Here is a 14,484-nt window from a genome sequence, read left to right on the forward strand (position 1 = left end):
CCAGCCGACCGCAGATCCCCAGTGCAGATTTTGCTTTTTTAAGTACGCCATCTATGTGGGAGTTCCAGGTCATTTTCCTGTCAAGTGTAACTCCCAGGTATTTGACCTCTTCCGAGAATGGGATACTTATGTTGTTCAGCTTGGGGGCTTAAGATTGTCAATCTTAAGCTTCCTAGTGAACGGTATTATTACAGTTTTGTCAGCATTAACTGTAAGTTCGTTCTCTATACACCATTTTTCAATAGTGTTGAGTGCTCTTTGCATGCGATGGGAGAGGGTGTCCTGACATGCTCCTCGCACAATGACCACCAAGTCATCAGCGTATCCTTGGACATCAAAGTGCATGTTAGCCATATTGTGCAATAGATTGTCCACCGCAAGGGTCCAAAGCAGGGGCGAGAGAACCCCGCCCTGCGGACATCCCCTAGTGGTGAGCACCTCAACCGAGAAACTGTTTAATTCGATTTTTACATTCCGGTTGGAGAGCATCGCCTCTACCCACCTGATGGTTGTATGATCAGCCTGCTTATTGGCAAGACCGCCCACCAGTGTGCGTATCGGGGTGTTGTCAAATGCTCCCTCAATGTCCAGAAAAGCAGAGAGTGCGATCTCCTTATCCTCCAGCGCTTTTTCAACCTTGTCAACAAAGCTGAGCAGAGCAGTTTCAGTGGACCTGCCCTTGCAATATGCGTGCTGGGTAGCATGGATGGGTCTCTCAATGAGAAACGCATCTCTGATATACCTATCAAGCACTTTCTCCATCGTTTTTAGTAAGAACGAGGATAGGCTTATGGGTCTAAAGGATTTCGGCAGTGCGTAATCCTTTTTCCCCGTTTTGGGTATAAAGATGACCTTAACTTTGGTCCATTGTTCCGGTATAAGTCCCCAGGCGTAGCTTGCCCTGAAGATTTTTACCAGATGCGGAACTAACAACTGGGCTCCCTTTTGTAAAAGAAGGGGAGTAATGCCGTCAGTTCCACATGCTTTATTCGGGTTAAAAGAGCTTATGGCCCACCTCACAGTGCCAGGTCTGAAGACGATGGATGCCCTTCTCCAATCCTCAACTTTTGGATGGCCGAGAGAGCATGCCATAGTACTTCCAGCGTACCCGATTTTCGCTCCTGGAAAGTGAGTTGTGGCTAGTAGTTCTAGGGTTTCCTTCTCACTTGACGTGTAGGTTCCATTAGGATTTTTCAGGAGCCCCAATTGATTGGGTTTCGCTTTAGCTAGCATTCTGTGGAGTCTCGCACCTTGAGGCAGGCTACTAATTTCCTCACAGAAACTCCTCCACGATGCTCGCTTGGCTTTCCTTATCTCCTTATTGTATTCAGTTAGGGCTTTTTTATAAATGTCCCATTCTCTGGTCGCCTTCGCCCTATTGAATAATTTACGTGTTTTGTCTCGGAGTCGTTTTAGCCTCGAGTTCCACCACGGTGCCTTACGCCGTGTGGTCTTCACCCTAAGCGGGCAACTGTCTTCAAAGGCACTGATTGTACCTCTGGAGACAGCATCCACCGCAAGGTCAAGGTCAACACGGGTCTTTATACTTTTGGGGACCAGTTCCAGGTTGCTCTCTAGTTTGTTTTGGAAACTGTCCCAAGAGGTGCACCTCGGATTCCTGTAAGTAACTGTTTCCATGCTGGAGCATGACTTTATGTCAAAGTTGATGTGTCGATGGTCCGACATGGAAGGTTCATCGCTTACCATCCAGTTTTCTATATACCTGGCTAGATTGGTAGTCGCGAAAGTAATATCTAAGACCTCCTGTCTTGCCCTTGTTATAAAAGTAGGCGTGTTTCCCCTATTTAAGAGCTGAAGGCAGTTTGCAAGAAGAAAATCGTAAAGGTACTCACCCCTTTCGTTGATGTCACTGCTGCCCCAGGCGTCGTGGTGGGCATTGGCGTCACATCCCACCAGTAGCTCCGCGTTGTGTACCCGTGCGTACTCTACCACCGGGAGTAGGGCGACAGCCGGATTGGTGACCTCACCGGGTAAATACGCTGAGCAGAGGATGACTCTTCTGCCCCCCCAGCTGTTGAGGTCAATATATGCCGCCACCAGGTCGTCAGTGCATAATTCTGGAATCGGCAGAAAGTTAATGTTTCTGTTGAAAACAATACAAGCTCTAGGCCTGCAACCGTTGGTATTTGATAGTAACTTACCCCCAGCGTTCAGGCCTAGGACGTTTGAGCTTTTGGCTCCTCTCACCCTGAACACTATCTTCCGGAAGCCAATATTGACCCGAAAGTCACGTGCGCGGAGGGTCTCAACGGAGATCTCGTCGAGGGAGATGGCAGCAATGATGCCTGCTCCGTCGACCTTCTCGTTGAGGACCCTCCAGTGTTCAGGGTAAAGCCCCTCGTTCTGGTATCTGATGGTGTCCAGAGCCTCAGAGACAGAGGACGCATCAGTCGCCGGAATGAGGGTGGTTGCAATCCATGGCTTTGGAAGCTCGCTATCCTCCATTATGGATAGGTTCGCCTCAGGCCATGGCTTGCAATTTGGGACTTCGCTCACAAGCCAGTCTTTGCTGCGTTGATTCTCACAGGTTACGAGAATCCATCCTGCCTTGTGAGTAAAGCCCAGAAAGGACGGTCCAGCGCCTCTGTTGTCCATGCACCTCCCTTTTGTGTTCAGGAAGGTGACCAGGGCCGCACGAACCGAACTCATTTGCGCGTCTGTCATTGGCACCACATTTCGGATGCCAACTCTAGTCGCGCCCGCTATGTCCCTATAGCTGAGAGTCGGGTTAGTACCCCGCCTCACAGGTGTAGTGGACAATTTTGGAGCCTTGCTCGGCTTCTCCTTGGGGGAGTTGTCCTCTGGTCTGCCCCTCTTGAGGTTAAATCGCTGACCATCCGGTTGAGTCGAGCAAGGTTTGCCTGCCTGAAGAATGGCCTCGTTGAGTTCGAGACCCCCTTCAGGAGCCTCCACATTCTCTTTTTTCCTGCCCCACTCAAGCGTCTAAACGCTGGATTGGCGTAGATGTTGTCGGGCTGGGCAGGTTTGCTCGAGGGCTGAGCAGAGGTGGTATGACCTCCGTCCTCCATCATAGCATCCCGGTCCAGCGCCGAAGGTGCTCCAGTTGTTGCAGAGTCACTAGGCGTCCCCAGCTCCTGGAAAATACCAGTTGGTGCTGGGTCAGTCTTACTCCTCTGCTCCTGGTCTAGTCCACCAGAGGTGGATGGTAGAAAATTTGACATGTTTGTATCCATGCAAGTCCCACGAGTAGCAAGGGAAATAAAATGTCGCAAGGCCCCAGAGCCCCGCATGAGACCCGAAGGGCAAGATACTGCCTCGATTTGCCCCGGTTTCGAGGAGACTCCGTTCAGGACTGATTAACCCATCAGCCATTCATCCATCGGCACGGGTCGTGTGACACCTTGGATTGGGTGTTTGGGAAAAAATACTAGCAGTACTTTCCCAAGGTACTACTGCCACCGTTTTTGAGGGTATTTAATGCCTCAGGGTATGTGGTAACCGTGGTCAGGATAATTAACCGCCGCCTGTTGTTCGGCGTTGTCAGCTAGTTTTGCACCACCCAGGGGACACGTGTAGGGCGGGCCCTGTTGAAGGACAGGGTGGTAATTCCTACGGACGCGAGCGACGTCATCCCCCTTTTATTACCTCGGAGCTAATCTCCTTCGGTAATCCTTTAATGACGACGCGGAGAATGCGTTCGTCTCTTAGGGCGTAGGTATGAAAACCTATATTATGCTCTCTGAGCATTGAAGTTAGCCGACGGTGGTCGTCGGAGGATAGGCACTGTACTCGAATGCCGATAGCGGTGGATCGGGCACCGGTGAAGCCGATGCCGTTCGCTTCAAGAAGCGGGATGATTTTCATCCATGCAAGCTTGTCGCGGATGAAGAGGGGTGGGATTCTATCCCTGGGTTGGGGTTGCTCCTCCATAGGGGAGTCTTCGGGCTCGTTTTCGTCCGCAGGGGAAGCCTGGGACGCTGCGCGAGGCGCTGCGCGAGGCGCTGCGCGGGGCGCTTGGGACTGGGTCCTAGCGGGGCGGTCCGTTACCACTTTCTTTGGCGGGTTCGCCTTGGATTTGGAAGCCTTAAGCTTCCGCTTTTTAGCACCAACGACGGTGAAGCCGTCGTCGGTCTCGGAGGATGCCGGGGAGGTAGATGCTTCGATCGCTATCGTAGGGATAGCGACCGGGTCTTCGTAAATGGTAATCGGCTCTGCGGGAGCCGGGGATTGCGGGCTGTCCGTAAACACTCTAGGCCTAACAGTCCTAAAGCGGTTTAAGTAACCCAGGTTGTTTTCTTGGAGATCCTTTAAGAGGGCCTCCAGATTGAGGTCGGAGTCGGCGAGGGCCATGGCAGCCCCCGGGGTAGCAGGTTGACCTCCCTGCCATGCAGGGAGGAGTGTGCCTAAAAAAGGGGTGTGGCCCTATGGGGCCTCGCCTTTAGGTGACGAGGGTGTTAAAACTACGCTAATAATAACACGTGTACTTAAATGGATTCTAGACCCTGGAACTACACTGCACTACCACAACGCAGAAACGGACACTGTTTACCACTAACACTTTCACCTCGAGCAATCGGTTGCGAGACAGACATCCGTACGGGACGGATGCGCGAGTCGGAATGATAAGAGAATCTAATCTTCCTCGGAGTCCCAAATGGGGCTCGGGGTAACCGCTCAGGGCAATGGCCCTTTTCGGTGGTAGCAACGCCGTCTGCAACTACAGACGGGTCACTTGGTGGGACCGTTGGGTCCGTGGTGTCGAGTCCGGGGAAGAAGTCGCGGCAGCGCGATCAAGCCTGCGTTATGACGCGGCGATCAGCGGTACTGCGGCGACTTGGTATGTCCTGGATGGGGCTTACACCCGCCGCTCAGCGAGGTCGAGCTTGCCAATGTGCATTGGCAAGCGCCCGTCAGCCAGCGGCGAGGAAGCGTTTGGAAGTCCGGTGGTTACGTGGTCCTCGTGGGGCGCTCCGTAGACAGTGCGTCTTCATCCGCCACTTGAAGACGCCTGTCTTGCAAAGAGGTGCCCACAGTCTTGACTATTCGACGGGGAATAGCCGACGTGGGCATCTCATGCATGGGGCCGGTGTACCAAGTGGATAGTAGGTCCTTGTGAGGATGGGGTTTGTTCTTCAAAAGCCCATCGGCATTCCGGGGGGCAATATGGAGCTCATCCAGTGCAGAGCTCCATTATGCATGCCAGGATGAGCGGGACTGGGTCGCGCTGCTCCTGGATCGCCATCAGGACCTGATTCAGGGCACCGATGACGCGGGTCGTCGTTGAGTCCAATGGGCCGCGGGCCGGCTGAGCTGCCGACTGCGGTACTCCCACTCGCTTCGCCTTCGTCCCCCTTTCGGGGGCAGCGACCACGGTGGGCTTGGACGGTTCGTTGCGCGGCAGCACGGAAGGCGGTGCCGTCGTAGAAGAAGACGTAGGTGGCACTGTCGCAGGCGACGTGGGTGGCATGCTCTTCTTACGGGCTTGGGCACGCTTGCCCCGTTTACGTCGGCGCTTGCTGCCCGGAGGACGGCCCGGCTGGTTGGCGGCGGCCGTCAGCGAGCCGGGTGCGTCGGCTTCGGCATGTGGCGTGGCGGCGGTGGCGCGCCTCGCTGTGGCGGTGCGCGCAATGGTACTTGCTCGGCGATTTCGGTTCTCCTTTCGGAAAACCGGGCAGGCAGCATTGTTTGCGGTATGCGCCTCCCCGCAGTTAGCGCAGGTTGGCGGCTCCTCCCGGGGTCTAGGGCAGTCTCTTGCTGGGTGGCTCTCACCGCACCGCACACAGGCAATGGGCCTATGGCAATTGTGCGACGAGTGCCGGAATTGTTGGCAGCGATGGCATTGGGCGGGCCCCTTCCTGCCGCGCCATGCCTCGATGATAACACCGGGCATACAGAGGAGCTCGCGCACCTCATATATGCCCGGGATGGTCTCCGCCCAAGTAACAAAGTTCTCCTGTAGTGCACAGTTTACAGGCTCACAGCACTAGTACCTCTCTCTTAGTGGTTCCAGGTTTTACTACCAAGCTTATAACAGGTTACACGGAGTTCGTTTAGGTTTATAGTACACCTGTTCCTATAAGTTGACTTATAGTCATGTATAGAACGAAATTATAGGCGCAGTAAAGGCTAAGAAGGCCTATAAAAGTGTTGTATAGGTGTAAATACACTTGAGAAAACTTGCTCCAGTAAGTTACACTTATAATTGTCTACAAGAAGTAATTATAAATCCGCTATAAGTGTCTTAAGCCAGTAATAGTAATTTATAGAACTAAATACACTTAGAACCATTTGCATTTGTTACTTGACCTTGTAGGGGTTTATAAGTCAACTTTACGTGCCAATTATAAGTGAATTTGTTCTACAATGGTTTCCTCTAAGAGTAAGACGTACGTGGTATTATTGTGGACTCTCGAATGCTGTTAGTCTTAATTTCTATGTAAAGGTTTCTTGTAAAACTATTAGTGTCCAAAGATATCTTCGTGAAGTCCATTTAAGAAGACAATTGCTTTTAATGTTTATCGCATCTTCACGGCCATTTTGATTTCTTTTGAGTCATTGGGTTTTTATTAAATTATTATAAAAATGGATATAAACAAATGGAAGCGGTTAAAAAAAAGCGGTTCATATAAAAGGAAAGTGCAGAAAACATACCAACAAATGATAAGTGTGCCGAGTAATAGATTTACATCGAGCCAAGAACGTTCTGTAGAAGATGGTGAGGGTTCCGGACGAAATAATAATTTTCAAGATATTAGTCCAGGAGTTAGTAGTGGCGTTTCGGTACAAAACAAGGTTTTACCCATAACAAGTGATTTAGACTCTGACAATGACGAGGAATATATTTGTGACAACTCTGATTCTGAGCAGGAAGATGAAGATGACTGCTATTCAACATACGAGGAGAATAATAAACTACGTAGTAACCTTAGTAAATGGGCAGTAGAACACAATATTCCACATGTGGCGTTAAATTCATTATTAAAAATTTTAAATATAAAGTTGAAAAATATCCTCCCTAATGACGCACGAACTCTTCTACAAACAAACAAGGCAAATGTGGATATTATTTGTTCAGCTCCAGGGGAATATTGGCATAATGGTCTGAAAAAATGTTTAAAAAATATTGTTGAAGAGCTCTCTGTCCCACCTGATAAACTTTCTTTAAAAATAAACATTGACGGCCTTCCAGTGTTTAAAAGTTCTAAGTACCAGTTTTGGCCCATTTTATGTTCAGTATCTGAAATTCCACTGCCGCCTTTTGTCGTAGGTAAGTACCTGTTACGTCAGCTTCGTAGACAAAATAATGAAAATCTTAGATGACAATGTTTGCTTTTTTCATAGGTATCTATGCTGGTGATGGAAAGCCTAAAGATCTTGACACTTTTTTGGGACCTTTTGTAACAGAAATGCAGCAACTTCCAGAGGGACTTAAAATAACAGACAAATCACAAAGAGAAAAAATAATACATGTCAAATTAGGAGCATTCATTTGCGATTCACCTGTAAGAGCTATGATAAAAGGTTTTTATTTCACTAATTACATAGTATAGAAACATATAGTACTATCAGCTAATTAACTAATTCAGCTAATTAAAAACAATATAATTGTTTCAGGTGTATCGAACTTTAATAGTAAACATGGATGCCTTAAATGCACGGTGGTCGGGGAATACTCTCACAAATCAAATACTGTGACATTTCCCCAGTTTAATTGCCCCAAAAGGAATGACCAAGACTCGTGAAAAGAAATACGGGCAACACCACAAGTTAGACTCGCCGTTACTCAAACTCAACATTGATATGATTGAAGATTTTCCGGTGTCAGATTCGCTGCATCTCATTGACCTGGGGCTTATGAAAAGATTACTAATAGGATGGCGTGATGGCAATTTTGGTATTTATCTAACTAAATGGAGTGCTAGCGATATAGCTAAAGTTGACAATTTCTTAAATGATTGTGAAATGCCTACAGAAATACATCGGTCAGTTAGATCACTGGACATTTTAAAACACTGGAAAGGTTCAGAGTTTCGTAGTTTTCTTTACTACCTTAGCTTGGTGATTCTTAAGGAGGTCTTAAAAGAAGAAGCTTATACACATTTCATGCATTTCTTTTGTGCTATCACAATCTGTTCGATCGAAAAACATTTTAAATTCCTTCAGATTGCTGAAGAAATGTTGGCACATTTTACAGAACAGTTCAAAAGAATATACGGTAAAGACTATGTGACAAGTAACATTCACAATCTCTCACATTTAGTTGACGAAGTTAAAAAATTCGGGACTCTGCAAAATTTTAATGCCTACTAATTCAAAAATAAACTTCAACATTTGAAGCATATGGTAAGACATGGAAAAAAGCCACTACGTCAAATTGCAAGGAGAATCATTGAAAGGGATTTAGTTGAGTTAAATAGTCTAACAACAGAGAACAACAAATGTCCAGTTATAAAGAAAAATGTTTTATGTTTAAATTCATTTATATTATCAAAAAAGAAACAAGACCAATGGTTTCTCACTAATGATAATCACTTGGTTGAATTCATATCAGTTTATATTAAAAACAATAGTCAGACCCAGGAGCAAGATATAGAAATACGTGGTTTTGTTGTGCAACAAACTCAAGATGCATTTGAAAAGCCACTAAAATCTTCTTTTTTAAACATTTATCAGTGTGATAATGATGAATTACATCGCAACAGAGAGGCCGATATTTTCAAAATTTCAATTATTAAGTGTAAAATGGTGAGTATTTTGTATGGTAGGAAAATGTTTTTCATACCTTTGTTACATACTCTGTAAGTGAACATAATAAAAGTCTGTAATAATCAAAATTAAAGTTTTATTATTTCAATAACAATTTTTTTTATTACAATAATCTTAAAGCGAGACCAAAATCAATCTTAAAAGGTATAATCAATGAGGTAATCACGTTCCTTTCCTTTAGCATATTGACAAGAAACAGTCACAATCATTTATCACAATTACAAGTCCTTCAGTATCTTGTGTATCAAATACTTCCTTTCCTTTATTTATGCTTACATATAGATAAAAATAAATATAATTTTTGACTAACCAAACGTGACTTTAAAATTAATAGCCAAAATTCGTCAGATTACTAAGTTATGCTAACGAAATACTCTATAGTTGTAGGTTAAACAAAAAAAGTTAAAAAATTTAACATTAAAAAATTATGTGCTTAAAAATTAATGAACAAAACTCACAATTCCAACAAATTAAAAAAAATATACAAAACTATGGTAAAAACAGCATTTGGCCTAGGTTGGGCCCGGCCTACCTACAACTTTTTTGTGAAAAGTCGCAGCCATTGATGGAACTTCCATAACTCGATAGTTCGCTTTAATACAAATTGAAACTAAAGAGTGATAAAATCTCACATTTCCAAGGTAAAGGCTGTCAAAAGTTTCAAAACTCCAATATTAGAACGTTTGATGGCCTGTATCTCGGAAATGTGACACTTTAAGAGATTTTATCACTCTTCAGTTTCGATTCGTATTGAAACAATCTATCGATTTATGGAAGTTCCATCAATGGCTACGGCTTTTCACAAGAAAAGTTGTAGGTGGGACGCAACCCCTCAGGCTCCACACAAAAATCTTCCAACCCGTTTCGAAGGTTTTGATCCCATAAGCAGATGATAGCATTCATCAATACAAACAGCTTTTACTATTGGTACTACTATTTTCTACATAGCTTGTTTGCTTTTTAATTTTAGGTATAAGTACTACAATACAAAATTTTGTTATATAGGTACATCAAAAATCACTTTTTTCACGTTTAGTTAAATAGGTACTCTTTTATTCAACCAACAAGTCTTAGCTACCAAAGGAACTTTAAAATAAACTTAGAAATAACAACTATGAAAACTTAACCTCTTGTTAAGTAATATCACCATCAATAATTAATTATTCCCACCTAATCTAGGATTATTCAAAAATCAGCGACAAAAAATGAATCGAGTTACCAAATGTAGGTGTGTAAACATTATATGAAAACATTAACTACGTACTCAATTAGTCGGACATCCCTTCGTCGTTTTATCAGGCCTCTCTTCATCACTTTGATAGAAAATCTCAACATCATTTTGGTCAGATCTCTCTTCATTGTTTAAATCGGGAGTCTCGACGCTGTTTTGACCGGAGTCCTCTCCGTTAACATTCTCAATCGGCACATCTATTGGAAGAGTTTTTGCTGTCCTTTTTCTCTTTATTACTCTAACTTTTGGAGCCGACATCCTCTGATTGCTTTCGCTGCGTTTATGAGCATTTTTCAAAATAGTTTTAAAAAATTTATCGCAGTCCACTTTTGTAAAACTTTCATCTGTTGCGTGGATAATATCAAAAAAAAGAGAAATCGTTCTCGTAAACGCTTTAAAACATATTTTTACTGCTTCTTTCTTGGAAAAGCCAGTCCACGTACATTGCTTAAGAAAATTTCTTTCAAACAAAGAATCGACCAAGTGGTAGGCATTTACGCCGCCTTTGCCCAAACCTTTAGAACACACACCGACAAATTTCATCAACATGTTATCTTAGAATGTTCTATTTGATAGATTTTTTTCAAATTCCTCAAGGTCTTTGATATTTTTTATTAGAGTTGGCTCTTCGTCAACTCTTTTTTGTGATACGCTCATTTTTATGAATGATCTTAGCTCTGTTTGTATTTCTGAGATCTTTACACACATATTAGTTTGGATTTCATGTAAGGAATTTTGATTGGCTATAATGGTTGCTATGCTCTCCTTAATAGCTTCAATCTCGTTAGTTGGTGTTGAAATTTCCGGTTCTGTATGTGTATAAAAGAGGAAATTCGATTCCGGAATTGTGACAGGAATATTGCCCTCGACTGTACCAACAATCTGGTCTTGGGGCACAAAACAGCAATTTGTGTCTTCTTGGGATTTCTGGGCTACTTGAGTGACTGGTGTTGTGGTACTTAGCATTTGATTATGATTCTGAAAAAAAATATGATTATAACATTTTTATTTATTTATTTATTTACTTTAAGGTCCACCAACGCAGGATACACAATTCTTACACCAAGATGATTGAGTCTGTAAGTGGGATATAAGGGTACTGCTGTATAATAGGCGAAAGGCTGACCACCTCTCACCAATAATGGGTGATACATATAAATTTATAAATTTTATTGTTCTATCATATAATACCTAATAACCCTTGCAATATGTGTCAAACGTGGCATCTAGTGGTTCTAGAACTGGTATAGGAACTGGTAACTTGGATGATGGATGATACTTACATCTGTTAAAGTCTTCGCCAATTCGTTGAAAGATTTATCTGGCAAGGGATATTTTTCCTTGCGTAATGATCGACGGTTCGTATCTCCTTCGTCAGTTTCAGTATCTGATTTGTCACTCATTGTATCAATTTCATCCTGTGCCTCTTAAAATGTTTCAAGATTTTTTCTTTTTACATCACATGACATGATTTCCCAAGAAGCATCAGGTGAACTATTTTCCTGCCTCCTTAATTTATCTGCTGACTTCTTTGGCCAAAAAAGTAATTTATTATGCACCCACAGATCTGGTACGGCCGTTAATCTTAATTCGCCTTTTTCAATTGTTTGCACTACTGAGAAAGGCATGGCAGGAATCTGTAAAAAAATACATGTAACTATAAATACATTTTATAATACATCAAACCATAAGAAACAAACCGAACGAACTTACGGAGACAGATGCAATAGTTTACATAGAGCTCCGTTATATTGGCAGCATTGCGAATTGTCCAAAAATAATCTGTATGGAGATGCAATAAGGACGTCCTTATGCCCATTCTTTAATGAACGTCCTTATTACATGAGCCTACGGATTATTTTCGAACAATTTCGCATGCTGCCAACATAACGAAAAGAGAGCTCACTTGTGAAACGCACACAAGTTAATTTGCACGTAATACAATTTTGCTTAAACGATATAGGTAGAATATTAGGGACGAACGTAAGCACTAAGAAAAGCACCGGTTCAGGTACGCAAGGCGTCATGAGTCAAGATGCAAGAACAATTGAAATTTTAGTCCTTAGTTCCCACCTGCACCAATACTTATCCCAAAATATGTTCCTATGGTATGATGTTGTAAAAGTTCGGTTAACCGGCGCCGGTGGTTTATCTTTGGTGCTAGTGGGCGTCAGATGAACAGGTTAAGTAAGCAGTGCATAACATCAACCTTTGTGATGTAAACGAAAAATTATTGCTCAATATTATTCACGCACGTCCGCCGTCATCACATTAGCACAGCTAACTAAGAGCTTACTGAACAAGAACAGACACGCACGCGGCATGCGACTGGCGAGCGAGCGCCGCGCCAGCTATCCCGCGCGCGCGGCTAACTTCAGTTCAAACATTACCTACATAACACAGGGATTCCCCGCAGTTATACCACAGGTTAAACCCTAGAAATACTTATCTAGTATATTTACGGATGATTTCCACCAAGCAGCAATTACAATCTTTAAAAAATATTTATGAAATGAAGTAATAAAATTAATTACCTAGTTCACATTCGTCACTAGTGAAATGGTCATAAACGGCGAAGTTGCAATTTTCACACCAAAAATTTTTTTCGTTTAACAATAATTTTATGTGTTCTTCCTTCAAAACAATATGAACTGGCCTTTCTCCAGAATATGTTGAAACTCTCTTGCCACAACCATGGCAATTGCGAGATAACAAGAAATGAGTTTCAATCCAAGGCCATCTCGCAGTTTTTAAGGCTCGGATATCATTTTTAGTCAAAAAACGGTCTACGTCTAGAAATATGACCATAGTAGTTCGATCCAAGTCACAACTAAAACATAAAAATAATAAACTCTTAGTTTAGCAAGCATTTAAGACATTTGTGTGCGGAACTCTAATTCGTCACAATATGGCGCGACAATGCTGTTAGGACTAATATTATTTTTAAACACAACTTTGTAAATACGCCGTGTTCAGAAGGCGAACAAAAATTGAGATGTAAAACACAATATACTTCACCGAAAATACTTACGCGTTTGCCGTGCACACACGTATGCACGTATAATATTTCGTGCGAAATACTTATTAATATATTTTATATATAATAGATGAACTTACCTTTTATTTTTTTTATTTTTCTCCACGACCGCACAACATAACACAATAACAATTCACAAATGTTTGAAGTAGCTAGTAATAGAAGCGCGGAGTACGTTACACGCCTGTCTGGTTCAATTAAATGCTAATAGTGAGCTTCGCGGGAGCAAATGGTTCTCCGGAGTCTAACTATAAGTGTATTATGGGCTTAAGTCGTGGTGGCTGGTTCTGTTAGATGCTCATAGCTGGCTTCGCAGGAGCAAATAGTTCTGCGTAGTCCAACTATAAGTGTATTATTGATCTAAGTGGTGCTCGCCAAGTCTACTATGAGTGTTTTATTAGCAAAAGTACGCGTATAAAATGGGCCCTTTTCTGTGGTTATAAACTTTTACTAGCCTGTTATAGACCTGGCTCTGGAACCACTACAAGACCACTTTTTGTTACTTGGGCGGTGTTCGCTTCAGCTGCGCGAACATGAGGCAGCCTGGTCTGCCTGGACGGGCGGGGATGGCACGCACGTGCTCTGGCACAAACCCGAGCTCGCGCAGTTCCTCCTCCACTAGTGCCGGGTCCGTGTCAGCCGGCAGGCCATGAATCGCGACCTTAAGGCTTCGCTCGGCGGGCAGCGAGTAGCAGAACCAGGAGATTCTGCTGGTGAACCAGGAGATTCTGCTGGTGCTCTCCAGCTGCGTGAGGTAGCGCTGGATCAGCCGGAACTCCTGATCCGACTTCGGTAGGAAACGGACCCCCTTGCCAAATGGGCGTCCGTTCGGTGTGTGTCCGAGGAGTCTCTTAAGCTCCCGGAAGTGCTGGGGCCAGTCCGGCAATGCTTCCACGATGAGCGGAGGGTAGCGGACGGTGGCCTTCGGTGCGCTGCCGACATCTATTGTGACAGTGGGAGCGCTGGTTGGGACAGCAGAGGTTGCTGCCGTGGCATTGGTGGTGCCGGCGGATGCCGCACCAGTTTTCTTCGCGGTTTTCTTCTGTTGCCGCGTACGAAGGGCCTGGGGACGAGGATTCGTCCATTGGGGAACTCGGCGATATTACTGGCAAGTTTCTTGCAGTAAATGCCGCCGGGGTTTTCTCATTTCTCCTTGGTGGCGGAGACGGGAACCGCCCCACCGCAATATCCATTTGCGGGGCGATGAGGCGCGGGGACGGAGTCGGCACAGCAGTTCTTGCCTGTGCCGTGGGGGGCGCTGGTGTCAGCATTCTTGAGGGGGTCGGCGAAAGGCTGAGCGGGCTCGCATCAAAGGCCTCCTCACCGGCTCCGGAGGAAGGTCCGGCATCGGACGGGAAGCCCGTGGGCTTCCTGGTTGCGCGGGCGGAGATTGTAGCATGGCCGGTCGCTATTATAGCATCCAGGCCAGCTTCGATTGCGGAGTTTGTTGACCGCACGAACACCTTAC

At 44.6% G+C, this 14,484-nt stretch overlaps 1 protein-coding gene and 1 long non-coding RNA gene across 2 annotated transcripts; one reads left to right on the top strand and one right to left on the bottom strand.

Moving 5' to 3' along the window:
- Positions 1-7,145: 7,145 nt before the first annotated feature.
- On the top strand, positions 7,146-8,721 carry LOC120635487. Its single transcript, XR_005659286.1, has 3 exons — positions 7,146-7,249; positions 7,324-7,503; positions 7,597-8,721. It is a non-coding gene; the product is annotated as an uncharacterized LOC120635487 (long non-coding RNA).
- A 173-nt stretch (positions 8,722-8,894) lies between these two features.
- Positions 8,895-13,081, bottom strand: LOC120635486. Its single transcript, XM_039906511.1, has 3 exons — positions 12,514-13,081; positions 11,263-11,616; positions 8,895-10,957 (listed from the first exon to the last, which is right to left on the bottom strand). Exons 2-3 carry the CDS (start codon positions 11,380-11,382, stop codon positions 10,535-10,537), a joined length of 543 nt encoding a protein of 180 aa, XP_039762445.1. The 5' UTR covers positions 11,383-11,616; positions 12,514-13,081; the 3' UTR covers positions 8,895-10,534.
- Positions 13,082-14,484: the final 1,403 nt, after the last annotated feature.

This window comes from Pararge aegeria, chromosome 26 (genome assembly GCF_905163445.1).
Source record: "Pararge aegeria chromosome 26, ilParAegt1.1, whole genome shotgun sequence".
NCBI classification, from domain to species: Eukaryota; Metazoa; Arthropoda; class Insecta; order Lepidoptera; family Nymphalidae; genus Pararge; species Pararge aegeria.